We start from the raw sequence: 24555 nt of genomic DNA, 5'->3' as shown, positions 1-24555 counted from the left end.
CATAATGGTCTCTCGCAATCTGAGAGGTGAGGAACAGCAGACTTGCCCATCCATGTCTTGTCTGGTTTGGCGCGAAGTGGCCAGGAACAACTGCAAGTTTCATGTAGTTGGTGGAATGATGAAGACAGCTAGCAGCACGCTAGTATAGCGAACCCAATCAGCCGCGTTGTTTGTCCTTGTTCCCTCGTGTGTGCCAGTGGCTAAATACATGGATTGTATGCCAATAGGCAGATGCTGGAACCACCCACATCTCACGAGGTTTTGCGAACTTGATTACTATATGTGTTTACTGAAGCAGCTCTTTCAAAACACCGCCGGCCCGTCCAATTTCCCGGCAGCATAGCATTGCCCAATGCATAGCCGTCCTTCTCCGTCCGTGTCCCGGAAGTCAGTCCTGTTCGGATATCAACGCTCAGTATGGACGGGTACATGATATCCGTTGCCGATCATGACGGCGCACACCCGTCGACGCCTCCGCGGCAGGCGGGTAGAGACCACAGAGACTCGAAGCGGATGCGGGTGACGCGTGCCTGCGACAGGTGCAAGAAGTGAGTGAGACGCCATCCCGAAAGCAGCCCCTTGACGTGTCTCAGCCTCAGAGCATAGAGCATCCCTCGCTGATATCAGTACAGGAGAAAGATTCGCTGTACGGGATTGCAGCCGTGTCGGCTATGCATCGAGGCCAATGCAAGTTGTACATACGATGCAGCCTACACTCGCGGCAGACACGGCGCGATGGCCTCTCGCCGGAGCAACCGCGCCTCTCCGCCGCCGCAGCCGCCGAGCGAGCAGCAACACCATGAGCGCCAGCAGTCCGAGTCATCGCGATGGCACGCCGCCAACCGCCAGAGCCCCGGAGTGAGCCGGCCGCAGCACCACCAGCAGCAGCAGTCCAACGGCGACCCTCCGGACTCTTACTCTGCCCTCGGAGACCCCACACAGCCCGGCACAGAGCCGTTATCACGGGCCTCTCCGGAACCTGTGCAGACCGATCTCGAGGGCCACTATGTCGGGCCATCCTCCGGAGTCTCGTTCCTGCTCAGGATTCAAAAGCGGCTAGACCAGAACGTGTCGTTTCCGCAAGGATCCTCCATCTTCACCTTTGGCGATGCTCCCTTGCCCTATCTTGACTCGCTGCAGACTGAGGCGCCGTACTTTGACCCAACCCTGTATATGATGCTGTCTAGAAGTGATACCACGCGTCTCGTCCAGAGATACTTTGACTTTGCCGTTCCCGTGGACAGGTTCCTCCACCAGCAGACCATAGAGACATGGCTTGACGAGCTGTATGAGACCAAGGGGAAGATGCACAATAGCGAGGATGCATCTACACGGACGGCAGTCTTGTTCATGGTGTTTGCTCTTGCCCAGGCGCACATGAGCCCGACGCCAACATCTGATGATGCCGACCTTAGGTATTGTTCTCTTTATCACCCTACCTCGAATAGATTTCTAACCTATCTCTAGCATTCGGTATTTCCTTGCGGCACACCAGCTGTTGTCAAGAGAGCAGGGAGCTATCCGCCTGGCGAGCATCCAGGCCCGGCTGCTGCAGTGCCTTTGGCTCCTGTCTGAGTCACGGATAAACCATTGCTGGAACCTCTTTGGAACTGCTGCGCGCCTCGCCTATGCCATTGGCTTACACAGAAAGCGCCATGCTGATCGAATCGACCGTATCGAAGTAGAGTGTCGGCGAAGGACGTTCTGGAGCGCGTATGCTTTGGATAACTATCTTAGCATGGCCCTTGGAAGACCACGGACGTTTCATGATGATGATATAGACCAGGAGCTACCATCGTGTGTAGATGATCACCAGATTTATGCCGATCACATTAGACAGGGCAGCACCCATGGACAATCGGTGATGCTGGGTCCAGTTGCGTATGCCAAGTAAGGAAACATCTTCCCCATGTGCTCTTATGAAAGCTAATTAGTATGGCAGAATGTCGCGGATATTGAGCATGATTCTTCGCAACGTCTATTCTATCCACACAACCTCGCGAAATGACAAGCACGCCTTTGCAACCATTCATACAAAGGAACTCGTCGAGTGGCGAGCAGACGTCGCTCATTTTCTGGACCCGGTGACTAACATGCCACTGATACCCATCTTTCAGCGCCAGAAGAACGTCTTGAATCTGGCTTATTGGCACACCATGATTCTCACTCACCGGCCGTTTCTACTTCGCAACTTTGCACAGCTGCAGAATGGCAGCCGGCCGCGACGTGATGACCACGAATTCGAATCGCGTATAGACCAAAGCGTTCATGAATGCCTGCAAGCGGCTATGAACATTACTAAAACAGTTAATGACATGTACCAAGGAGGCCAGCTTTTCCGAGCATACTGGGTAAGTCGTGGTGTATTTTGTGTCATAACTGGGGACTGCTTTACTGAAATCTCATAGTTCACCTCGTATTTCGCCTTTTCTGCTGCGGTCATTCTCTACGTTTACACTATCCAGAAGAGCAACGAACCTGAAGAATCATATTCTGGTTATCTTGCGGCCGCAACTCGGTGTCAAGATCAGCTGTCCAATCTCACGGAAGATGGGTCTTTGATCGCACGATACTGTTTGGTGCTGGAAGAGCTACGCCTCGAAGCGCTGAGACAGACCAAACAAGGCCAGCTTAATAATGCGCGTTCGCCAACACAACGACAGACCACTGCAATGACAAACACCGGCAATGGAGCAGACACATATGGAACAACTGACGATGGGACAATAATTACGGAGCTAGGGGCGAATATGACGGACATGGGGGCAATTGGCGATATCTACGTGACTCCTACCGATTCTCTCGCCGAGATGACAGGCTGGGCTCAGTTTGATGCAATGGTTAGCGTTTCTATGGACGGATTCCAGCTGAATATCTAATGTAGGCTACCACTACTGTAGTCCAACTCAATATTTTCATGTATTTATGAGCTATGCGTACGAAGTAATAATATCCACACTCTCTCTATTAAGGCAACTCTCTACTCCGACGCTGACTTAAGCCTTCCGCTGAACGGCTTCAATAATCCAATTAATCCTTCCATCTTCTGCAATCTCCGCAAACATGAACGTCTCAGCTGGCATCTGCTTGCCATCCTGCAATGTCGTCACCGACGTATGGCGCTCCGCAAGTTGGTTCCCATCACGCAAGAATTGTACTGTTGTGAGATCGACGTCAAGCTTCATCTCGCGCAAGCGACGCATGTGTGCTACAAAACCGTCAAAGTCGTATTTCTCATCACCCGCATCGAACTTGAATTCGGGAATAAAGATTTTTGAGAGGTCTGCTTCGGTGTCCTCGGGGTTGCCGTGGAAGAGGCTTTTGAGGGTGGCTTGGTATGTTTCTGGCTTATCGGCGAAGGTGGCGCGCGAGGACATTGTGGGCAGATGGTGAATTAAAGAATATGCTTTTATTGTTTGGGGTTGTTTTATTGAGAAATGTGTTTGAGAGCTGGTGAATTTGTGGTGGCAAGCTCAATGAGCTTTTATGGTTGGTGTAAATATCGGTGCCTGATTATTAGTTTCGACACTGAGAGAATTCTTGGTTGATCTCGAAGATTTGGCAATAAAGACGCCATTTTAGAATATTTCTGCCTGGATATAGATAGTGAAATTTTGAGGAGAGACTGGAGAGTGCATCTAAGAATAGAGCGGTCTTAGGGTGTTGTATTGAAGAAAAGGTTGCGACTCAACCTCAAGGACGATGCATATAGGCAACCAATGCTGTATATTATGGCAGAAACAATGGGAAAAGGTCATTATCTACTCGCCCATGATTTAAGCAAGTATTAGGCATCGATCTATTGGAACTCACCACAGGGAGTATATGCTGATTACTTGCATAATGGGTAGTCTATGTATGTAGCTCTAGGTGAGATAGCGCACCATAGAATGAATGCACAGTAATCTTCAGGTGTACAAGTTCAATCTCATCAGTTGATAGACTGAGGGGTATGGAATTGATTATTTTTGTTGAGCCGATCTGCAACATATATACATGTAGTTCCCTCCAAGGAACGAGTGTAAGACTTAGGGTTCTTATTTGAGGCGTGATAATGCTGTGCGCGGAGGATAGGCAATCATTGCTACCAGTGCTTTCTCTTTCATCGTCGCCATCATCACTATTGTTATCGCTCTCAAATATGATCACGTGTATTGTTAGAGAGGCCTTCATTCCGAGATTTCATCTTTAAAAATACGATTTAATATTTCGAGTGCAAGTCAGCACGGAAAAGAAATATCATGCATATAGGTCTAAAGCTGAAATGGATCTCGTGCTCCGTCTACCCACTGCGTTCGGCGACAGCACATTTTCGGACACGGGAAGCTGTTATAGACCGCTTACAGACCTTGGGCACAGAGACACTAGGCTTCCAGCTAGCGAAAGCTAGGTCTATTTGATCAAACACCAATTGGAAGAGAGAACATTATAGAGAGAGGTATGGTAGCTTGCCTAGAAGGATCGTCTGGCTGCGTAAAGGCTCCGTATGTATTTCATATGGAGATTGTTTACGCACGAGGTTCTCTTTCTGGTACGTTGTTCAAACTCATCAGAATAATAATGATGAAGCGCATTCGTCAGACATCGCGTCGACCTTTCTTTGTTGGTGTGTCACCATCAAGATTGTTACAGATGATCAGTCAAAACTGAAGTATATCATGGACAAACGCCAGCGATGACTCACTCAGGCAAACACCCAATATCAGACATCCCTCCCCACAAATGCATCCCAATAGACGGCTCGGGTGCGCCGACCGGTGTGCAATTCTACCCTTTATGGCCTAAGCATCAGCTCCTTCAGGATCAATGAGCCTCATCATTTGAAGATAAACCCCGGCGGCGCATTTTGAGCTATTCCTCTCTAGACCGGGGCCGAACCCGACGCCGAGACGGCTTCGGAGTCGTAATTTATACAAAAAGAGAGCGTCGGCTCCGTGGTCGGCTCAATTAAATGGGTATCGTATATTTCCTACTTCTCTCGCGGCTGCCGCTAACACCTTGACTTACTCTACTACTCTCATCTTTCCCCTTCCTCTCAACTAATACGCGTGTTCAACACTTTCAAGACAAGAGCGCTGCCATTTTCAAGACACCACAGCCGTATTAGATGATGGGGCTTTCCACCACTTGAGCACCACCCGTTGTAAGCCAGCTTATTATGCCTTCTCAACATCTCTAACCGCCGTTTCTTGCTCCGGCTCCGACTCACGCGTTTGTGTGAGCTGGGCCTGGGACTGGGTAGGCGTCTCTTGTTCCAACATATAAATATCATCATCAAGCTTGTGGTGTCTAAGCCAGAAGACAATCGTCTGGACAAAGAGTGCAATTGCTGGGCCGGCCCAAACCCACTATAGTAACAAAGACAGTTAGCCACTCGTTTCTTATTGTCATACTTGACATAATTTTGAATCAACTTACAATCAAATGCGGGTCGACAATGGCGGGGATTAGGATCTCGCCAAGTGCACTCGACAAAGCGGTAGTGAACAAGAAGAGAGACATGACGACGGACTTGAGATGAGGCGGAGAGCGCGCATATGCCATCTCGTACGCAGTCACGTTGCAAAAGAGCTCGGAAATAGCACCAAGGGCGACGTTGGGGATCTGCCACCAGATGTTGATGGGCGACACGTCGTCACAAGTGCTGGCCTGGTAGCCACAGGGGCTCGTCTCATACACTCTCCACTGAACAATGGCACCGATGGCACCGGAAATTGCTGCAAGCATGAAGCCGAATGTCATACGGCGGATGGGGCCGAACTTGATGCCATACTTGGCCAAGAGCGGATACAGACCGTACGATAGGACCGGCGCAAGGGCGATGATGACTAGAGGGTTGAAGTTGCCGAGAAGATCAGTCGGCGCTCCATTGTTCGTCATGGACGCGCCCTGGTTCGACTGTACAGCACCAACACCTCCATCATTGATGTTGTAGACGGGAAAGTATAAGAAGATGACACAGGCCTCGAATGTGCGCTGCACATCCAGCACAGATCGGTCAGTCCATGTCACCTGGATGCCGCGCTCTGCCAGCTTGGAAGGGGAAGCAACAGTCCAAAAGTCCTTCTTCCAAACCTGGAATTTGTTGTACCTGAGACCAGCCCAAACAATCTTGAAGAAGTTGGTCAGCTCAGATCCATTTGGCTTCTTGATGACGAGTCTCTTGTACACTGCCAACAGAAGGAAGGGGAGCAAGAAATACACAATGCCTGGCAAGAGGAAGGACAACCAGAAGCCGACATATTTCTCAGTGTACGTGGTTGCAATGGCGAAGAAGGCGCCGACGTTGATCATGGCATAGAAGATGAGCATCACCCGTTGAATCGTGCGCTCGGGATCAACGATGACCTTTTCTCCCGTCTTGAGCACCTTGATCACTTGCCGCTGGTTGGTGTACTGGTCGATGACAGTCGGTGCGACATTAGGCTTGAAGATACCAGCACCGATGGCCAGAGTGAAGAACGAGACGATGAATGGCGCGAGACCCTTGCCGGCTTTGAGAAGGGATGGAGCAGCACCGCCAATCATGATGACGTGGGCAACAGCACCAATGGTAACACCAACGAGAATTGTCTTGCTATAAGAGAAGAGTTTCGTCAGCACTTTTCACCTGCGACTGAGTCTCACGCTTTAATCACACTCACAATCTTCCGAGACGCGTGTCTGCGATGTAGGCACCGAGGATGGGAAAGACATAGGCCAAGAACGTGAACAAAGTGCTAAAAGCCGAGGCAAACTGAAGACCTTGGTTCCTAAGTGATAGAAGACAATCGTTACTCGAGGGATTCTCTTGAGTGGCCATCGCTTCTGTCACTTACAATGCACCAGCGTGGCCGTTGGGATCGCTCTTCGGGACAGCTCCGCTACCATTGCCGCCCTCGGGCAGAGGAAACTGCATATAATCGTTGAATACCTGACTGGCGCCATAGTAACTCGCACGCTCAGCAAGCTCGGCCACACAGAGCACCCAAGAGATAGCAGGAATAGATCCGGCGACCTTGCGGAGAGTAATCTTCTCCTCCTCTGTCGGTTCTCTGCCATCGGGGCTTTCTAGGGAGACCTTTTCGATATCGTCATGGAGCGTATCGAAAGCGACTCCGAGCTCCTCGCTCTCGATTGGGGCCGCGCCGGAGAGGATCTCTGCGGTGCCACGCTCATGCGTGGGACCGTCAGCAACGTGGTCTGCATCTGTATTCAGATTGTCTGGTGAGCGATGTCTCTACTGTGACTCGTGCCTGGAGAGTAACACATACTCATCGAGGATGGACTATCCAAACAATTCTTGGAGAGTTACGTGGTTCTCAGCTGTAGCAGGCTATGTTGAAGGTGTCTTTCTCCTCGCCACGATACAGCCTGAGAGCAACAAGCATGGCAGCCCTGCCATACTTATCTATCACAGAGCGTATGGTATGAACATGCTACACAACCACCACAACATACAAACACATGCAAGCCTTGCACCCCAGCCCCGCCCGCAATAAAAGCGCAAACTCGCCAGGGTGTAACACCATACTTGCATCCCAGGGAGCTATTCCCTATCACGTCCTTCCTTACGAAAGCCCGAGGCGATCAAATCACTTGGCAGGCGAGTCAGCTTGGGGGTCAACGCCGAGGCTACTTCTACTTGAGACAAAAGTTCCCAAATAGTATATTGCTGCGATGGTCCTTCGATATGATGGGGTGAATTAAGCCGATTGCGTGCATTGGGGAAGAGATGACCTTGTTATGGATTATTGCATTTCCCTGGTTCGACGTGGTGGAGTGGAATGGCATCATCCTCCTCCCTCTCCTTCTACATGGCCATGCGTCGCAGGTTTTACAACTCTAAAATAAACATATGCAATGCTCCGAAAGCGCCAAAGCAACTACAACACCGCATTGCATATACAGGTCAAGTCATTACCATGGATGACGAAGAAGGGAGGGAGAAGAATGAGGGCTGGAACCGACCATCAGCATGTCTCTCACTCTCTCTTTCTCTTATCACGGCCCGGTTCGACTATCTCGGTTGCCCTTGGACGTTGAATCTCCCTTCGGATACACCAGCCAATGATACGCCGGCGATTCCAAGCTTGCTCCAACTCGGGCTATATCTTTACGAACATTATCGTAACAGAGGCGTCTTAGATACCGCGCGATCAAGACCTCCGACACAACAGTCCGGCAATTCGGCACCGTACCAGCATTGGCAACATTGGCGCAATCGAGAATCATGGTTGCGACAGGCGCTGATTTGTCGGCCTGACGCACGACAGCAGCACCCCAGCTTTTGCCCTTGTTTATCTTACCCTTTTGGCATCTTGAAGAAAGGCCCCCCCGGAATGGAGGGGAGGCGAGTGGGTGCGCTTGCGTGATAGCATCGTTGCGTGAGGTGCGAGGCCATGTGGGATCTATCAGAATCCTGATAACGAGTTGTCTCGGCCGGAAAACTGACCCATTACGGATATAAGAACCGGTATTATCTCCCCGTAACACTTGAAACAACGACCTCGTTTTCTCGTCTTGCTTTTGCTGTTTGTTTCCGAAAAGCTCTGGTCAAGTTGTTGCTTCATTGTGTACGTTTACATCGCCATTACTTAACAGGAACTTATGGCCAGAACAGCAACCAGGCAAAAGTCTACAAAAGGCGCCTCAACCAAGATCTCTCTGATGAACTTCATCTCTCACGAACTTGGGCTAGACCCCGCCCAACGGTCGCTCTCCTTGCACTTCCTTCGACGAGTATGCGACTGATAGCAGTAATCTTGCATGCCTTGATACCTCTCCACAGACATTATCCGTGCGTTTCCTCATTGGGTCCCGTGATTTCTAGAAGAAGTTGGTTTGGCTCCGGCGATCCTCCAACCAAGACAACGTGAGTGTGGGGGGTTTTAAGCGACGGCGGATGAACTAAATCCATGGCCTCATTAATGGCGCAGATGAGATAAACTGGGATACGCTGCGCTATTGATCAGATAATCGTAAGTGTTGCCCCTTGAATGATGAAGGAGAAAAAGCCGTTGGGCCTCTATTTGCCGTGAAACGAAATTTTTGCCGACGTATCTGGAGGTTATACGGCGTAAGCTTGAATAGGAAAATGCAGTGCATATTCGCATGTACCTAGCCTTCGACTTATCACCAGATAATATAGTAATAATGGTAAGAAGAAGGTCACAAAACAGCGAGTTTGGTATCGGGTGTGGAAGTGACTGCATCTGAGCGAGCATGAGCGAGTATGAGTAGGCTCTACTCCGCATAAATGTCCCAATTGCTACTCTTTAAAAGGTTCAATCACCAACTTAGTATTGACCACGTACGTAATCAGCATGAATTCTTGGGAAACATCTTCGGCAAGCGATGGGGATTCAGTAAAGAACTATGGCAATACTTTTTATTTTTTCCATCGAATATGTTCTCCTCGAATTCATCTCATCATTACTTGGCCTTTACTAATATGCCGTATCCCCTCCACCACGTCTGTAGATTCAGCGGCTCAGAAAGGCCACACGAATCTCGCTCAACTCGGCCGAGTCGCCTCAGACTTCATCTGGATGCCAGTTGCATACATGTATCTTATCTCCGCCCTAGACGTGATTGCTATCGCCTGTACATGCATTGAGGTTCTCCCACCTTGGATCTTTGAATCCACAAGCGGGGTATCGTTCTGCAAGCTCCCCGATTTTATAACAGCATTTGAAGACCGCATGTAGTTCGCATCACCCATGCCTATGTCACTGCTCATAATACATGGCATCGCCTAGATCAGTGTCATTTACAAGGCAAATGTCGGGGAATTTAATTTGAAGCGGCGGAAGATAAAGAGACAACAAGGCGGAAGTTCTGTAGGGCGAATTGTGACGCTTCGCCTCAGCCGAGGGGGAGATTCACCCTTTCCATTTCTAAGCTTGTGTAGAACATCAATTGCTATTCAAGTACATTGCATTGGTTTGGCTAGACTTTTTTTTCCTGAAACTCATGAAGGCTCCAATCTCTTTCACTTCCATGAATACTTTAACGCTGCCCAGCGGCCGAACTCTACAGCTTCAGCTACGCCATACGTCCTTGATGCCCTGATCCTCATGATTTTTCGCAGACGTTACAGCACAGTACAGTACCAAAGCACTGCGCATACTTTAACAAAAATGCCACCCGAATCAAGAGCAGGTTGCTCTTCACGAGCTTTTCAGTGGCAAAAAGCTCGGACTCTACGTGCTGCTGCTGCCTGTTGCCCATGGGACTCTGTCAATGCACGGAGCACTCCGATGTTCAGCTTCAGACGGCTAGCAACAGAGTCGGACATGATTTTTTCCACTTTTCAATTGGCTGTGTCGCTTTGCAGCGTGAATATGAAACGCATAATAATTCCTTGCTAGCATCTCAAAGGATCAATCTGTAACCTACTGATGGCCGAAAGCATTATACACCATACTTATCTCGAGGTAACATACTTGAGTACAGAGGTAGGACAAGATAGGTAAGTGATATATACGGCTTCTACCTATCCTCTACAGTATTTGAATTCACCAAAGTCACCATGCTGCTGTCCATATATGCAAACTGGCCAAAGCTTCAGCGACCTGTTGGATGTGTCACATTGGCTGCTGTTAGCACCCGAGTGGCATAAAAGACAGAAAGCCACAGAGGGGCGCCGGAAAGAGGATCCAATAGCGATTCTTGGAATTGAATTCTTGCAAAGACTTTAGCGACCGTGTCTTTATTCTACCACCATGAATGAGCATAGGCGCATACTTGTACTTCTGTCAAAGTGTTGGCGCAAGCATTTCATTGAATCGAAGCGTCAACTTAATTTAGCCCACAGCGGGGCCGTCAGTGTCACTTACATGGGCTACAAACAGTGAATTTATGTTTATTGAGCATACATGTATTTCTATGATATATATAAAGTCGGAGCTGCCCGTGCTTCTACCTCTCGCCCCCTCGAATTATTTTCTCTTTTGTCCATTTCGTTAACCAATCAACTCGCATTACCGCCCTCGACGAAAAGATCAATACCTCAATCATGGGTATTAAAGCCAATGATGACGGAAAGAGGGAGTATTCCACCAGCGTTGTGCGCCTCGCTTTTCTGCCCGATCACCGCGACAAAATAGGCGTCTCCGAACAATGGTACCAAGTCATGGACACGATCAGACATCAGCCTAATTTCGGATTTATTTGCAAAGGGGAATCAGTTGATGACGAACTTGATATCGTCTTGTTTATTGACTGGGAAAATGCTGCTAAACCACCAGCCTCTTTTCTCTCGGGAAATCTCGATTGCATTTTCTCTCCCCTTGACGCTTTTGTCGTCAGGAAGCCTCAGCTTATGTGTAACCTCTATCAGATGATGCGGGGGCCCCGTCACCCTAAGTCATGGAACACAAGTACAATGAGTTTGGTCTTCATATCGGAGTTCATCATTATCCGCGGACCGGCTCATGCAACCGAGAAGGCCGTGAAGCAAATTCATATGGATATCGATGTTTATCATGACAATCGGAGCTTTGTGGCAGATTGGTACGCCGACTGGCTTTTAATGTGTGCGTCTTTCGCCCGCGTGGGTGAAGATTCTGAGAAACGTCCCGATGCAGCCAGTTTCCTACTTAATGTAGCCTGGAAGGGCCTGGAGGAGCGCCGTGAATACAAAGATCCTACCATACCCGATCGCTCGCTGCTTCCTGAGGCACGACAACTTTTCCCAAGCGATTTCTGGCAAAAGTCTGTTGTTGAACGACTGGAGAGTTTGGGTGCCACCACTTCATCATGGACGTACCACAAGGCAGAGGCTGTCCGCAATAAGGAGGGAAGGGTGGTAGTTGGAGGATAATCTGCTCATTGGTACCGCTATAGGTGGTAGTTTATGTGAGAGGAATCAATGGGTGGCATTCAAGTTGGAGTTAATTCAACAAGGCGTATACCGAATTTTGAGTACCCAATGGAGAATGCAGATGGCTTATGATTTACTTTTGAGAAAATGTGATAGCTGCCATCTCTAGTGCGGTGCCTAGAATGGATTGCGGAAGATTGAAGTTTGACTCCACACTTTTACTTCTTTTGACTATTAGGTAAAGCATTCTCTAGTTGTGATTCAATATACTAACACATTGGACAAAGTAAACAAAGTAAAAAACAAAGTAAACAGGGTAAAAGACGAAGTAAATAAGGTAGAAGACGAAGTAGACAAAGTAGACAAAGTAGACAAAGTAGACAAAGTAGACAAAGTAGACAAAGTAGACAAAGTAGACAAAGTAGACAAAGTAGACAAAGTAGACAAAGAAGGAAAAACAAGTAGTAGTAGTACCCTTTCTGAGTAGACGTCCGGCTCATAGGTAAAGCGGGTAGATGTAGCTGATTCCCTGCTAGGCACCATTGCCTGGTCCATTGACGCCAACTGATACCTACATGTCATGGCATAGGTAGCTCTACTCTATCATCTGGGCCCTTCCCTTCGTAGCCCAATCAAAATTATCCAGGTAACTAGAGAAAGTATCATGTCAGCCCTCTCAATAAGAAATGCCTCCAGACGGAGAAGAACCTACGCCATCATGGCAAAATAGGCGTATGCCTCTGCGGTGTCGGTAGCCTTTATTGGTCCTGAATTTTCGGCAAACTGGCCTTCGTGCCTCATAGCCAGTCTTGCAACCCTAACATAGCCGTCTGATTTTCCGAGTTGCGTCAGCTCATGATCTACCCAAGGAGATGTGTAGCGAGGAGAGCGCTGGGAAACTGCGGAAACATACACACTGATGCCTTTTTATATTGGACTCCATCTTTTCTCGCAGAACGTAAAACGGCTTTAGGGTTGTTGTTCTGGTCGAGGTACTGGAAAACCAACTCGCCCTTGGGCGAAACTGCTTGTTGATCGGGGACTATTAGATAGGACAATAAACGTTAGCCATTGGCGTATTGGGGTAACAGGACTGTGAATGCCTGTAGATTTCTTACGTTGGGTAATGGTGCCACCGAAATTCTTCTTCGCCCCATACCAATGAGTGAGTTCATGAACCATGATGCGAGAGAGACTTGTCTCAAAATCATCCAATTTTGTCACTCCCTCTACCACTTTGTCCTTTCCATCGACTGGTGAAACTACTTTCCTTGTACTTTCCGTGAAAGAGAGATCGCAGAAAGTAATCATGTCGTAGTTGGCTTGGGTGACTGCATATACCCCAGGACGACAGATTCCAATGCTGTGAGGGTTTCCGTTTGTATGATATCTGTGTTTATAAGCCCAGGCTCCCCCACGGCCCGCTACTTCAGGCTGGGCAATTTGCAGTTGTCGCCTCATTGGATCGTATGGATCAATGTCGTTTGCCGAATACCATTTCCATGGCTTATCGCCGCAAATCAAGAGTGCTTTGGAGTGGAGTTGTGTGAAACCCTCAGCTGGAATGTTCTCATTGCCATGCAGGGCTGTGCTCATGTTATCGTAAACCTCTGGTAGCAAGGGTCAGATAAGTGGATGGCCAGCATAAATGCTGTACTTAAAAGTTCGAAACGAAGCGATGGAAGATGGTTATTGACTCACCAAGAATTCTTTGCATAAAGTTGTTTTCCGAGTTGGTTCCTTGTTCATCTGGATTGAAGCCAAACATGGTGTTCACGGCCCTTGCTATGCGGACCCATTCAAGACTTTCCCTTCGCTTGGTGTCATGTTGCGGGCGGGGTTGTTGAACAAATTTGAGGTCTTTTAAAGCTTTGGCCGACATAGTCGCGGCATCATCGAAAGCTTTTTGCAGAAGTGATAGATATGGCTTACATGAGTCGTCTACATCCCAGATACTGAGATTCACCCCCCTCACGTTCAAGCCAGCGACACGGCCAAGGCTCAGGAAAAGCCCCAAAACAAATACAATGAGCATTGCAACAGAGTAACGAGTATTATAAATGATTGTAAAGTCAAGTGGGTGCAGATTCGTGTGAGTATATCTGCTGATTTGAGGAAGTTCTGTAGTCAAGCTGTGGCAGCCAATTGGGTGATGATGGTATATATATCTTTTACTATAGTTGATATTCAACAGAAACAACCAGATAAGAGGGCATATACCATTCTCCCAATAAAACAAACTTCACCATGATGACGCTTCAGAGCTTTGGCCCTGCCAGATGAAGTTTGATTGCTGGGAGGTTGCTAGATAGACCCCGTCGATGGCGCTGATCCGTATGATCAGTTTTGCTCATACATAGGAAGGATACTCGCAGGGTTACTGCAATGCTTAATCGCCATATTCAAGTTTGCTAACTATACTTAATTCATCTTTTCGGCATGCGCTTATTCCATTTAGACCACCGTGCGTTACTTCTCGTCTGCATCAAGCCGTAATCATGAAGAATGACACGCCCGGCGGCCTACCACCTGAAACTTGCACCCTTATACGAGCTTTCGGCTCCGGGACCATAATGTCACGTCGGTGAGGGCACTTGCATATTTGGAGACTCGGAGATGCCGTAAATTGCCACGAAAACCCGCATGAATAGACGTAAATGTGATCCGAGGTTGGTGAAGGTGGACCAAGATTTGAGGCTCGGGGGCGCCGTCGATTGCCGCGAATTTGTGGACATAGCTTTAGGCTCCAGTTTTGAGAACAAACATTATAAAAATAGAGACCAAACAATAAATATCTAAGAATTAATCGTCTCAATCAACGGAATGGAGCAAGGCTCTCAGAACTGGAACCATGACCTGAAACCAGCGAGGACACCTGCAGATTTGGCAGCTCGGACACGCCATCTAATGCTGCGACTGTAGGGATATAATTTCCATCAATGATTTTAATATGAGATCAAGTGACTATAATAATAAAACAGCAAACAGCAAACAGATAACAGCTAGTGATCTCAGTCGTAGGCAGTGAGCAGAAGCGCCCAACTGATCTGGCAGGACGTTCCCCTGTTTAACGGAAATTGATCAAGGATGTTGATAGATACTTGCTAAACTCATGAGAAATATATATGCGCTTCGTCTGGCAGCTTCCTTCTATATATCATCACCTTCGCTCTCGATTTTACTCCTTAGCTCCAGTCTGCGTTGCTTTAATGTCTTTTTGTTTTTGGTGTCAAATTATCTTTTACTCAAGCCGCCTTGTCTAAATGTATGCTGGGGCACATTCAATTTGGAAACTATGTTTCCTCGTTGTTCCTTGCTTGGCACTGCCATCTCTATACGCCACAGGCGGCAAACCAACGACCTCTTCCTCCATCGCAAAGCCACCTACCCAGTCTACAAGCAGCGTTCCAATCAACCCCTATCACGCTACACGCATTCTTACGGTCTACCCAGTACCGGTCTTGACCACTTCTAGTGATCAGAGAAGTAGTTCCATTGTACCTCAAACTTCGTACAAGATTGTTGTCTCCCATCATTATTCAGTTCCCCAGTATCATACTGTTCCTGAGCATCATACCGTTTCTCCACATCATAGTGTTTCCAAGCACCATGATAGTGCTGAGCCTCATTTTTACACTCCCGTTCACATTGATACTACCTTCAAAAGCACAACTCATTCTCAAAGGCTCAGTAAGAGTGCATCCACAACTCCTAGCCGCAGCAAGGAGACGAATGGAAGACATCAGACATCTACAGAAAGACCTAGGATGTCTTCTATTCACTTGACGACTACACCGACATCCAGTAGCTCGAAAAGCAGTCCGAAGGACACCAAGTCCAAGCACTCCGAACGAACGTCAACGGCCTCTCAGTCCCATTCCATTATATCAGCCCATCAAAGCTCCATGTCATCAAAGACATCTGCTTCATTCAACCAGCCACAGTCTTCAATGGACCAAACGCACACGTCAACTTCGAAAAAGACTTCTAGTCAAACAAGGGTGGTTAGCAGCAAAAGTTGGACGAATTCTTTGAAACCCGCAACCAAGGTTTCAAAAATCACCCACCCTCTGACGCAGAGCAAGATTGCAACGAAACCCGCTCCCCTGACCCGCACAAGTATCGGGGCTACGCGATCCTCTGATGCTGAGACTTTCCGACAACCTCAATCTTCCGAAATTTCACAGAGGCCAAAGACATCTTCAAGTCGATCATCTCGCTCAACACACAAAGGTAGCTCTGTCATGCAAACGAAGTCCACCATTATTGTAGCCCCAACTCCCAATCAGTCAAAACACACGCCAGAGGTTACACACCATTCGAATCAACGGTCAATGACATCTGCGGATCGCACTACTACTTTGAGTTCAAAAAATATTCTCAGTTCCACTGAAAGGAAAAAGTCAATCTCAACTTTGACTAAAAAGTCTACCAGTTCGAGCTCAACTGGAACCAGTACCACTCAGGGCCACCCTAAGCAGACAACTAGTTCAATTTCTACAAAGCACGAGGCGAGTTCACTCAGTTCCAAACATCAAACCAGTACATCCACTTCAAGAGGCACGAAGAAGTTGTCCTCCACAGGAAGCAGAGTTAGTTCAGCGTCTATCAGGCATCAAAGCAGCATGACAACAGCCACCCAAGGTCAATCAGCTAGCGTCCCACACCCTACCACGGCGACAAGAATGAAGACGTCAAGTCACCCAATACAGACGGTAATTACTGGTTCCAAGGGAACTGTAGTAACTTATGAAGCGACGCGGGATCCCAAATATACGACCAATACGAAAACAACAACTTCAACCAGCGATCATGGTGATCGTGTCATCATATACCCCGGAGGTTGGCGGTGGAGACCAATTGGGTTTCCACACTTGAAACTTCCACCGTTCAAACTCCCTCCTCCTCCAGCGTTAAATCCAGATCCCGAATCCGGAGATCACGATCAGGATCATGATCACGACCCCGAGCATGACCATGACCACGATAAAAGCAGCAAATCTACGACCAAAAGTGCAAAGTGTACCACAACAAGACCGCCTAGATGCACCAAGACTGTCTCGTTCATATCTACCGGGACAGGATACACAAGGTGAGTCGTGTTCGGTCAATAAACGATGAAAGAAAAACATCACAACTAACGGAAACGTAGCACAATTCTCGGAACGTGCTCACCTGTCAGCGGCTGCGTCTCGGGAGAACAAAGCACCACCACCACAACGATAGCAACTTTTGTACCATCCGTTTGGATCGATGAGCCATACAAGCCCGAGGTTCCTACACCCCCTGAGGAGGTGGATGCTGAGACAATCAAATACTTTAACGATCTTTTCAAGAAAGAAGGTATCTCACTTGAAGTTGACCGGCAACTTGTGGCTCATTGTGGCGGCAACACGCCGGGTATCCCCCTTTTCTGCTTGAACACTTTTAGCACCGATTTCTGTCGAGCCGTACAAGCAGATCCGAGTAAAAAACTCTCCAAAATTTTCGCAGGCCTTGATGCTACGCTAGGGCCAATTGGACCGCTCAATATGATAGGAGATCACCATGTCGGTATGCAGAAGAGGAGGTCATTGGTTAGCAGAGGTCTCTGCAGCGACTGGAGTTTTGAGTTCAATTGGAGTGGTGCTCTTTCCAAGTGTGGAAAGTCTTGTCTCGACTATTTAAGCATCATAAGAACCCAGTGCCTTCAATTCAAGACCAATAACGAGGGTTCTCTTGATGTTGGTTGTGGTATCTACAGCCTCGCGATCAAACCAGTACCCACCACTTCCACCACCTCCACTGCAGAATCGCTTCCCGAACCCACTGAGATTCCAAAAACACCGCTTGAGCTGAAACCCGCTGTGTGTGCAGACGAGTCCAATTTCCCAGGACATGTTGACGTCCATAAGAGCGACCAGGAGAGACAAGCCGAATCGTTCTGTGAGACCTATTTTCTGGATCGCAACCAAAAGGGGATTCATATGAGCTCACAGAACGAGACTGTCTCGGCCACTGGAGGGGGTCTCTTTGGAGACGCACTTCTCCACTTCTCTGTTTCCTGGGTTGATGGCTGCGAGACAACGGTAGACAGTCAGGATGTTATGCTTCCCGTGGGCGACGATTTCAACTTGAACTGTGGAAATATTCTGTTCAAAACATGGGCAGACTGTAAGTTTCATCATTCTGTTCCGTGAGCCTAACTAATTTGTGTTGTTCACAGGCAACAACGGCGGCGTGGGTGGATATATCGATGCTGGTTGCCTTCGATACCAGTTCAACCCGGCAAAGTAATCGCATGTGTCAGGCACAAATTCCCAAAACACCAGCCAATAGTGGCTCTGTATCCTCCAGGTAGAGTTTCCTTTTTCTATCTCTTTCCGGCTTCCTGGTATTCGTTTTCAACAAACGCGGCCAGATGACTTCATGCGTTTATGTTCTGCTAGCTGCTTCAACAGCATGCACTTTCAAGGTCTCATAGATAGATGTATAGATTGTCAATAGACTTCTTCACGGTGACTATCCTCTGGTCTTCTCACTCAGTGACCCTCTCACTCTGTATCATCAGTGATGTCGCCTGTATTTTATTGTAAATGCGACTGGAACCCCGAAAACGGACCAGTTTAAATGGCTGTATACATCAGGTATATAAAACACATAAGGTACGGCTACCTCGAATCGATATAAAATAGAGGCAAAAATATATGGTAAATAGGAGGATAAAAAAGGAGTCTAGCTAAATGACTCGGATGTAGGCAGTTATTGTTCAGTACCTATACTATGCCCCGTATGGAGATGCGAGTGTGTGCCGGAAACTCAGGATTCCAACGGATGAATCTTTATCCCCGCGCATGTGCCCATAGAAACGGGTCGCCTCCCGATTATATACCATGTGTCTAGATAAGCACATACATCTTGTGCTTTTAGCTATAAATGATCACTGATAACATCAAATTGATCTTATCTACATCTTGAAGCGACTACAATAAAACTACTCTCATCATGGCGCAGAAAATCCTTCTTATCAATGGCCCCAACCTAAATCTCCTTGGCACCAGGGAGCCTCAAATCTACGGTTCAGCAACTCTAAACGATGTCGTCAAACAAGCAAAAATACAAGCAGCGGAGCTATCTATACAAGTCGAAGCCTTTCAATCCAATCACGAAGGAGCCATTGTAGATAAGATCCAAGCAGCAAGGGGGGAAGTTGATGCAATCATCATCAACCCTGGCGCCTTTACACACACCAGCGTGGCGATTCGCGACGCTCTCCTTGGCGTGGGAATTCCATTTGTTGAGATTCACGTCTCGAATGTTCACGCACGGGAGCAATGGAGGCGGCATAGTTACTTGAGCGATAAAGCGCAAGCGGTCATTTGCGGATTGGGCGTGTTTGGATATACAGCTGCGATTGAGTTTGCCGCGAAGCATATGAAGGTTAACGCTGGAGCATCTAAGCTGTAGAGTATAAATAAATATTGAATTCTTCGCTATATAAACACCAAATGATAAGTTTACAACAGTGCTTGAGTTTTATAATTCATGGTAGACCGTCCAAGTGACAAGTCGCGCTCCATCCGCCTCCATGACTGTGCCGCCCTCCTAGCCATTATCTCCGGTACTCGCCCATCCTTCTCCAACAATGCCCTATTAAATACTTCAAAGCTCAGCCAGCCTTGATATCCAAGATCTCTAATGATGACGTCCAAAATTCGTTTAACTGGTAGATATCCGCCGTGTTGGTTTTCTCCATAAAATAATCTGGCATTCCGAGACCAGCTCATTCGAGGTGGCTGCTCCTCGTTGTAGAATGGGTGACTACTGTCAAGAGGCTGAGACAGCTTCTCTGCATCCGCCATTTGCACCAGAAATAACTTTTTCGGATCAACAGACACAATCATCTCATGAAGAGAGGCTTCGACAGCTTCATCGCAATTGTCAGTTCGGCCAGATGATACCGACGGGTCCGCATAGATTCGGCCAGCAATGTTAAAAGTGTCAAGGCAAATACCGAAATTCGGGCGGTTGACTCTTTGCACCACATCCCAGCTCATCTCCCATGTGTCGACTCGCGTGCCCCAACATAGAGCCTCGTAAGCGAATTTAATGACTGGAGAGGCTTCAAGACCAATCTCTGCAATCTCAACCATGTCTTGGACAATCACATCCATATCCGACGATACTTCTGAAGGGGAGAGAAAGCTACTTGGAAGTAGTATCATCTCAGTCCCTAGAATGTGCGCCATATGCACCCATAATTTCGCATCATTTAGTTTTTGCTGGTGTAATTGTCGGTCTACTAGTCCCTCGTAATGCATAAAGGGCTGTAAACACAGGATCGATAGTTCCCGGTCGTCACATAGCTGACGAATTATGGCTGCAGCTGCAAGTTGATTGTTCGGTTGGTCGCCTCCAGGCATGGTCTTTGTCAAATCGAGGAGATCTTCGAAGAACAGCTCGACAGCTCGGAAGCCGTACTTCCTTGCCATGTCAAGTTTATGCTTAAGAGAGTGTCCCGCGGAGCACCGTCCAAGGGATACGGTGCAAATACTGGGTTTATACGACATGCTGATGAATTAATTACGAACAAAAAGAGCAGATTGTGTAATAGAGACAACAGTATTGTTTGGAAGGTAAATAGACAATGAGGTTTAATTTTACTAGGTGTTTTCCATCCTACCCTACTTATGGGAAAGGAAACTATCTTATAGCAAAGAACGGGCATCATCGCCGTCAGATGTTATGTTATCACTTCCACCCAAATCAGGTCATAATCCACGTATTTAATGATAAGAAAAGTGAGAAATCATTCCTCTGAAAGCATGACGGATAAAGATTACCCCTTTAGACACGAAGGATGGACAGGAACCGCGAGTAGCCGAGATGTCCTACATCATCTGTTATGAAGCGGTCTTAATAGTATCCAAAAGGAAACTATTCCGCCATTATTCCGCGATCGTAGGAGATGAATATAAGCTTCGTAAAAGCACCGTTTAAAAAAAATAACCAGTCAATCGAGGCGATCGTCGCTCCTTGTCTGGATAAGTCTTTAGCCGGATCGCGGGGAACTTCGCCCTCGATCCACAGATGATCGCGGCTATGTTCTCACCCCACGCTTCGTATTGTACAATGGTCCAGTGATCCGAGTCCTAGCAAGGGGGAGAAAGCCGGATATTCGTCGAAGCGAGCGCCCTTGCCAGTAATCCATCATACTTGTTTTCAATCCGCTGTCTCTTAATCTGGAATTCATTCTTAATATCTTCACTCTTCAAAATCCCCCGTGCCAGCGATGTTATGACCAAGATCTAAAGTCTCTTCAATTATAGCATTTGACAGAGTAAATATCACCTGCGACTCTACAATAAATTCCTAGTAGTCCAAAATGGCCCTGTCGACAGAATCCATCGTCAATGACATTGAACGTGCAGGTCTCGACAAGCATGGCTATCTATTTGGCCAAAAACTCACACACTCGCTGTCTCCCTTCCTTCATCAAGTCATCTACGATCATCTGAATCTCCGATGGAGTCAGGTTCGTCTCGATTCAGCAGACCTACGGCTCTTTTTAGATCTGGTGCAGCATCCAGCATGCTACGGTACGTGATTTCGATCATCCCTTAAAATGCCGCTTTGTGATCTAATTATATGTTTCCCATCCAGGTGCATCAGTTACAATGCCAAACAAAGTGGCCATCATTCCTCACCTTGATGAAATGACCGACGAGTGTCGCGACGTGGGAGCCTGCAACACAGTCTTCTTCAAAGAGAAAGATGGCCAGCGGATCTTGTGTGGTACAAACACCGATGTCATTGGTATCCGCGACTCTTTTTTCTACAATGTCAAGGATCCAGCCTTCACATACCACAACCGGCCAGCTCTCGTCATTGGCGGAGGAGGTGCCGCACGAAGCGCCATCTATGCCCTACGAAAGTGGATGAACGTCAAAGAAATATACCTCGTAAACCGCGATGCTTCTGAAGTCGAGGCCGTCATCCGAGACTGCACATCCCGAGGCTACGGGGAAGGTCTCTTACACATTGCCACTGCAGAGCAAGCGAGAAGTGTTGAAGGCCCTGGTGCCATTGTTGCATGCGTGCCGGATTTCACACCGCAAACAAGCGACGAGAAACTTGCAAGACAAATCACGGAGATTTTGCTAGATAAGAAGCACAAGGGCGCAATGCTTGAAATGTGCTATAATCCAACACCATTTACTGCGCTGGGTATGCTGGCCGAGAAGAAAGGTTGGAATGTTATTCTGGGAACAGAGGCGCTTATATGGCAGGGCTTGGAGCAAGATACATATTGGACTGGAAACACGATTGATGGATTGCCGGCCGAGAAAGTAAAGGCTGCGATTGCGGCGAATGTAGCTCAGAGATCACAGTCAAAATTGTAAAAAATAAATAAAAACTTTATACACGCTCATATTAAACATCAGGCTGTTAATTGATTAATACCAGAAGTGTAATATTCTCTCCAGCACCAGTTGAAAACCTTCATAGCGGCCTTGAAGGGGGTCTATGAAGTGAAGACAGGTAAAGTTTCTTCGGAAATTTGCAGGCACTGGCGCAATTTCTTCTGCTCAATTCGTTGAAGTTTGCTGTATTGGTTTCTAAATAATCGGGAACATTATTGATTTACAAAGGGACGGTATATATATAATTCATGCAGTTGCTCATATCATAAAGTGTAGCATTTACTACAAATTGATCGGGCTTTACACCTTGGCTGTTCCATCTTCTACCTGCTCAGCCGATGTTTCCTTCTCATTATCCCAACCTATCCCTCGCGTATTCTGTTCAAAATCCTGGTTCTCAGCTCGAAGTTCCTCCATCAAGATCTTATTTGCCTTCCATGTCGGCTTAATCTTGAACAGCCGATCCATGGCCTCAAGGGGCAGTGCCTTTGTCTCGGGAATGCAGAAAAATACAAAAACGACGGAAATTATCATGAGAGACGCGAAAAAGAAGTAAACGCCATATCCCCACGATTCGAACATTTGCTGAGTGAATCTCGCAATGATGAAATTCCACAACCAGTTATTTGCCGCGGCATTAGCTTGGCCAAGAGACCGTGTATTCTGGTCAAACATTTCTGAGTTGATGACCCATGGCGTTCCATTCCATGACGGCGTGTAGAATGCTGTCCAAAGATAGAAGAAGAAGATGGCTGCGATGCCTCCAGAAGATAACGTAGTGTTGTTTTGGTTGGAAGCAGGATCCGAAATCTTGATGTAGGCTCCAATGAACCACATACACAGGGCACCGCCGATGGCGCCAATCATCAAAAGATTCCGGCGTCCCATGTGGTCGATGAGCACAAGAAGCCAGACTATGGTCAAGGCTGTCTTGACCACTCCGAAGATGCCTGTCGTGAGAAAGCTTGTATTGGTTCCTTGGACGCCGATGCTACGGAAGACAGTCGGGCTGTAGTAATTGATCGCGTTGATGCCAGAGCCTATGCATCATTAGTAACAAGACATTGCATAGAGAGAGCGGAAAACCTCACCATTCTGGAAGATAAATAGCAAAGCACCAAGGCAAAACCTCCATTGGATTCTGCGCTCCTTGAGAGCCAGGAATGGCTTCCAGAAACCAGCACCCACTTCTCGGCGATAGCGATCCAAATCTTCATCAATGAATGCCACTTCCTCTACGATATACTTATCGTCGCGGTCAAGCTGTCTCATCCAGCAGAGAACTTTCAAGGCTTCTTCCCTTTTACCCTTCAAAAAGAGCCAGCGTGGAGATTCGGGTATGAATACGGCGCCAATCAGGAGCATTCCTCCAGGGATAAGTTGGACGGCAAAGGGGATGAGCCATTGTGTGTGGCTGGGCGCCAGGGTTGTGTTTACGCCGTATGTGATCCAGAATCCGACCAATCCACCAATTTGCCACCCCAGCTCATAGAGGCCCACGAGACGTCCACGCACGGCTGGCGGAGCAAGCTCAGAGATGTAAATAGGTGTCATGTTGGAGCATCCTCCCACTCCAAAGCCAGCTAGCACACGGCCACCAATAATCAGACCAAGGCCACGGTTACCGTTGGCGCCAAGCATCATGCCGGCTCCAATCATAAAGAAGGCGGCAAAGGTGAGGAGAGATTTCCTACGTCCCAGAAAGTAACTGGAGACGTAGGCTGCCAAACTTCCGAAGAAAGCTCCGGCTTGATAGACGGATACAATGTTTTGTTGGATAAGTGTGAGGTGTGACTTGGAGTATTGCGCAAAGTTAAACTCATCCTCAAACGAAGGGAGAGCGAGAGTGGTGCCGATGAAGGCAGAGTCGTATCCAATCACGCATGCTGCAAAGGATGCTGTAGCAGCGCAAGCATACACTCTCCAGTTGTAGACGGCCTTTGGCGTAGGCCGGTCCTCCTTCAAAGAAAGAATAGTCATGATGAAAGATGTCCAGACACTTCACGAGTGCTAGTTGACTTGGGAACCTCTGGAATCGAAGGAAGGCCCTGGGGATCGTTGATTGACTTATAAGAGGACGTGACGAGCCATTAGGCTGGTTCAGCTTCCCCCACGGGGAAGAAGTCAGCACTGAAGAGCTAATTCATGCACAATTGGTCGGGGTTGTGAAGAATCTGGGGTCGAAGGGCTGGAAGCGGAACAAAGATCTTGGTGGATTGGCGTACGGGATGTGGAGCCAGCCACCCACACGGGGATAAAGAAATATCCAGATGGCTGAGGGTGGGAAGCATTTTAACCAGCATCAAACAATGCTAGCAACCTAGACTATCCATGTGACCTTCACCA

The 24555-nt window shown here is 47.8% G+C and overlaps 10 protein-coding genes across 10 annotated transcripts; 5 read left to right on the top strand and 5 right to left on the bottom strand.

Annotated features, from left to right (window-relative positions):
• The first annotated feature begins 260 nt into the window (after positions 1–260).
• On the top strand, positions 261–2938 carry V8C40DRAFT_224858 (transcription factor domain-containing protein). Its single transcript, XM_083212249.1, has 5 exons — positions 261–548; positions 633–1415; positions 1468–1890; positions 1943–2351; positions 2409–2938. The coding sequence occupies exons 1-5, from the start codon at positions 418–420 to the stop codon at positions 2877–2879; spliced, it is 2217 nt and encodes a 738-aa protein (XP_083073087.1). The 5' UTR covers positions 261–417; the 3' UTR covers positions 2880–2938.
• On the bottom strand, positions 2875–3527 carry V8C40DRAFT_245439 (uncharacterized protein). Its single transcript, XM_083215893.1, has one exon. It carries the CDS (start codon positions 3375–3377, stop codon positions 2997–2999), a length of 381 nt encoding a protein of 126 aa, XP_083073086.1. The 5' UTR covers positions 3378–3527; the 3' UTR covers positions 2875–2996.
• A 1629-nt stretch (positions 3528–5156) lies between these two features.
• Positions 5157–8214, bottom strand: V8C40DRAFT_265965 (POT family-domain-containing protein; the record flags this gene model as incomplete). The annotated part of the gene is made up of 5 exons (XM_083219700.1): positions 5157–5348; positions 5419–6577; positions 6645–6752; positions 6819–7188; positions 8181–8214. The coding sequence occupies 5 exons, from the start codon at positions 8212–8214 to the stop codon at positions 5157–5159; spliced, it is 1863 nt and encodes a 620-aa protein (XP_083073085.1).
• Positions 8215–10438: 2224 nt separating this feature from the next.
• On the top strand, positions 10439–12089 carry V8C40DRAFT_245434 (uncharacterized protein). The gene has a single exon (XM_083215892.1). The coding sequence runs from the start codon at positions 11000–11002 to the stop codon at positions 11804–11806; it is 807 nt and encodes a 268-aa protein (XP_083073084.1). The 5' UTR covers positions 10439–10999; the 3' UTR covers positions 11807–12089.
• Positions 12090–12514: 425 nt separating this feature from the next.
• V8C40DRAFT_265963 (uncharacterized protein) lies at positions 12515–13688 on the bottom strand (the record flags this gene model as incomplete). The annotated part of the gene is made up of 4 exons (XM_083219699.1): positions 12515–12636; positions 12720–12848; positions 12925–13416; positions 13508–13688. The coding sequence occupies 4 exons, from the start codon at positions 13686–13688 to the stop codon at positions 12515–12517; spliced, it is 924 nt and encodes a 307-aa protein (XP_083073083.1).
• Positions 13689–16050: 2362 nt separating this feature from the next.
• On the top strand, positions 16051–18493 carry V8C40DRAFT_287556 (uncharacterized protein; the record flags this gene model as incomplete). The annotated part of the gene is made up of 3 exons (XM_083222733.1): positions 16051–16898; positions 16959–17959; positions 18012–18493. 3 exons carry the CDS (start codon positions 16051–16053, stop codon positions 18080–18082), a joined length of 1920 nt encoding a protein of 639 aa, XP_083073082.1. The 3' UTR covers positions 18083–18493.
• A 209-nt stretch (positions 18494–18702) lies between these two features.
• V8C40DRAFT_245431 (Dehydroquinase) lies at positions 18703–19310 on the top strand. Its single transcript, XM_083215891.1, has one exon. It carries the CDS (start codon positions 18791–18793, stop codon positions 19250–19252), a length of 462 nt encoding a protein of 153 aa, XP_083073081.1. The 5' UTR covers positions 18703–18790; the 3' UTR covers positions 19253–19310.
• V8C40DRAFT_287554 (sugar phosphate isomerase/epimerase family protein) lies at positions 19303–20427 on the bottom strand (the record flags this gene model as incomplete). Its single annotated transcript, XM_083222732.1, has 1 exon — positions 19303–20427. The coding sequence occupies exon 1, from the start codon at positions 20353–20355 to the stop codon at positions 19303–19305; it is 1053 nt and encodes a 350-aa protein (XP_083073080.1). The 5' UTR covers positions 20356–20427.
• Positions 20428–20924: 497 nt separating this feature from the next.
• On the top strand, positions 20925–22188 carry V8C40DRAFT_287552 (uncharacterized protein; the record flags this gene model as incomplete). Its single annotated transcript, XM_083222731.1, has 2 exons — positions 20925–21384; positions 21449–22188. The coding sequence occupies exons 1-2, from the start codon at positions 21171–21173 to the stop codon at positions 22186–22188; spliced, it is 954 nt and encodes a 317-aa protein (XP_083073079.1). The 5' UTR covers positions 20925–21170.
• Positions 22189–22391: 203 nt separating this feature from the next.
• Positions 22392–24453, bottom strand: V8C40DRAFT_224803 (general substrate transporter). The gene is made up of 2 exons (XM_083212248.1): positions 23301–24453; positions 22392–23249 (listed from the first exon to the last, which is right to left on the bottom strand). Exons 1-2 carry the CDS (start codon positions 24187–24189, stop codon positions 22510–22512), a joined length of 1629 nt encoding a protein of 542 aa, XP_083073078.1. The 5' UTR covers positions 24190–24453; the 3' UTR covers positions 22392–22509.
• Between the last annotated feature and the right edge of the window lie 102 nt (positions 24454–24555).

Source organism: Trichoderma camerunense (genome assembly GCF_050948025.1).
Source record: "Trichoderma camerunense strain CBS 138272 chromosome Unknown V8C40scaffold_9, whole genome shotgun sequence".
Taxonomy (NCBI): Eukaryota; Fungi; Ascomycota; class Sordariomycetes; order Hypocreales; family Hypocreaceae; genus Trichoderma; species Trichoderma camerunense.
This window is presented reverse-complemented; position numbering and strand designations above follow the sequence as displayed.

Coding starts and splice junctions, on each gene's coding strand:
- V8C40DRAFT_224858 (XM_083212249.1), top strand. CDS start 418: ATGGACGGGTACATGATATCCGTTGCCGATCATGACGGCGCACACCCG. Junction 1,416..1,467: donor TCTGATGATGCCGACCTTAG/GTATTGTTCTCT, acceptor ACCTATCTCTAG/CATTCGGTATTTCCTTGCGG. Junction 2,352..2,408: donor AGCTTTTCCGAGCATACTGG/GTAAGTCGTGGT, acceptor GAAATCTCATAG/TTCACCTCGTATTTCGCCTT.
- V8C40DRAFT_245439 (XM_083215893.1), bottom strand. CDS start 3,377: ATGTCCTCGCGCGCCACCTTCGCCGATAAGCCAGAAACATACCAAGCC.
- V8C40DRAFT_245434 (XM_083215892.1), top strand. CDS start 11,000: ATGGGTATTAAAGCCAATGATGACGGAAAGAGGGAGTATTCCACCAGC.
- V8C40DRAFT_245431 (XM_083215891.1), top strand. CDS start 18,791: ATGGCGCAGAAAATCCTTCTTATCAATGGCCCCAACCTAAATCTCCTT.
- V8C40DRAFT_224803 (XM_083212248.1), bottom strand. CDS start 24,189: ATGACTATTCTTTCTTTGAAGGAGGACCGGCCTACGCCAAAGGCCGTC. Junction 23,250..23,300: donor GCTATTTATCTTCCAGAATG/GTGAGGTTTTCC, acceptor AATGATGCATAG/GCTCTGGCATCAACGCGATC.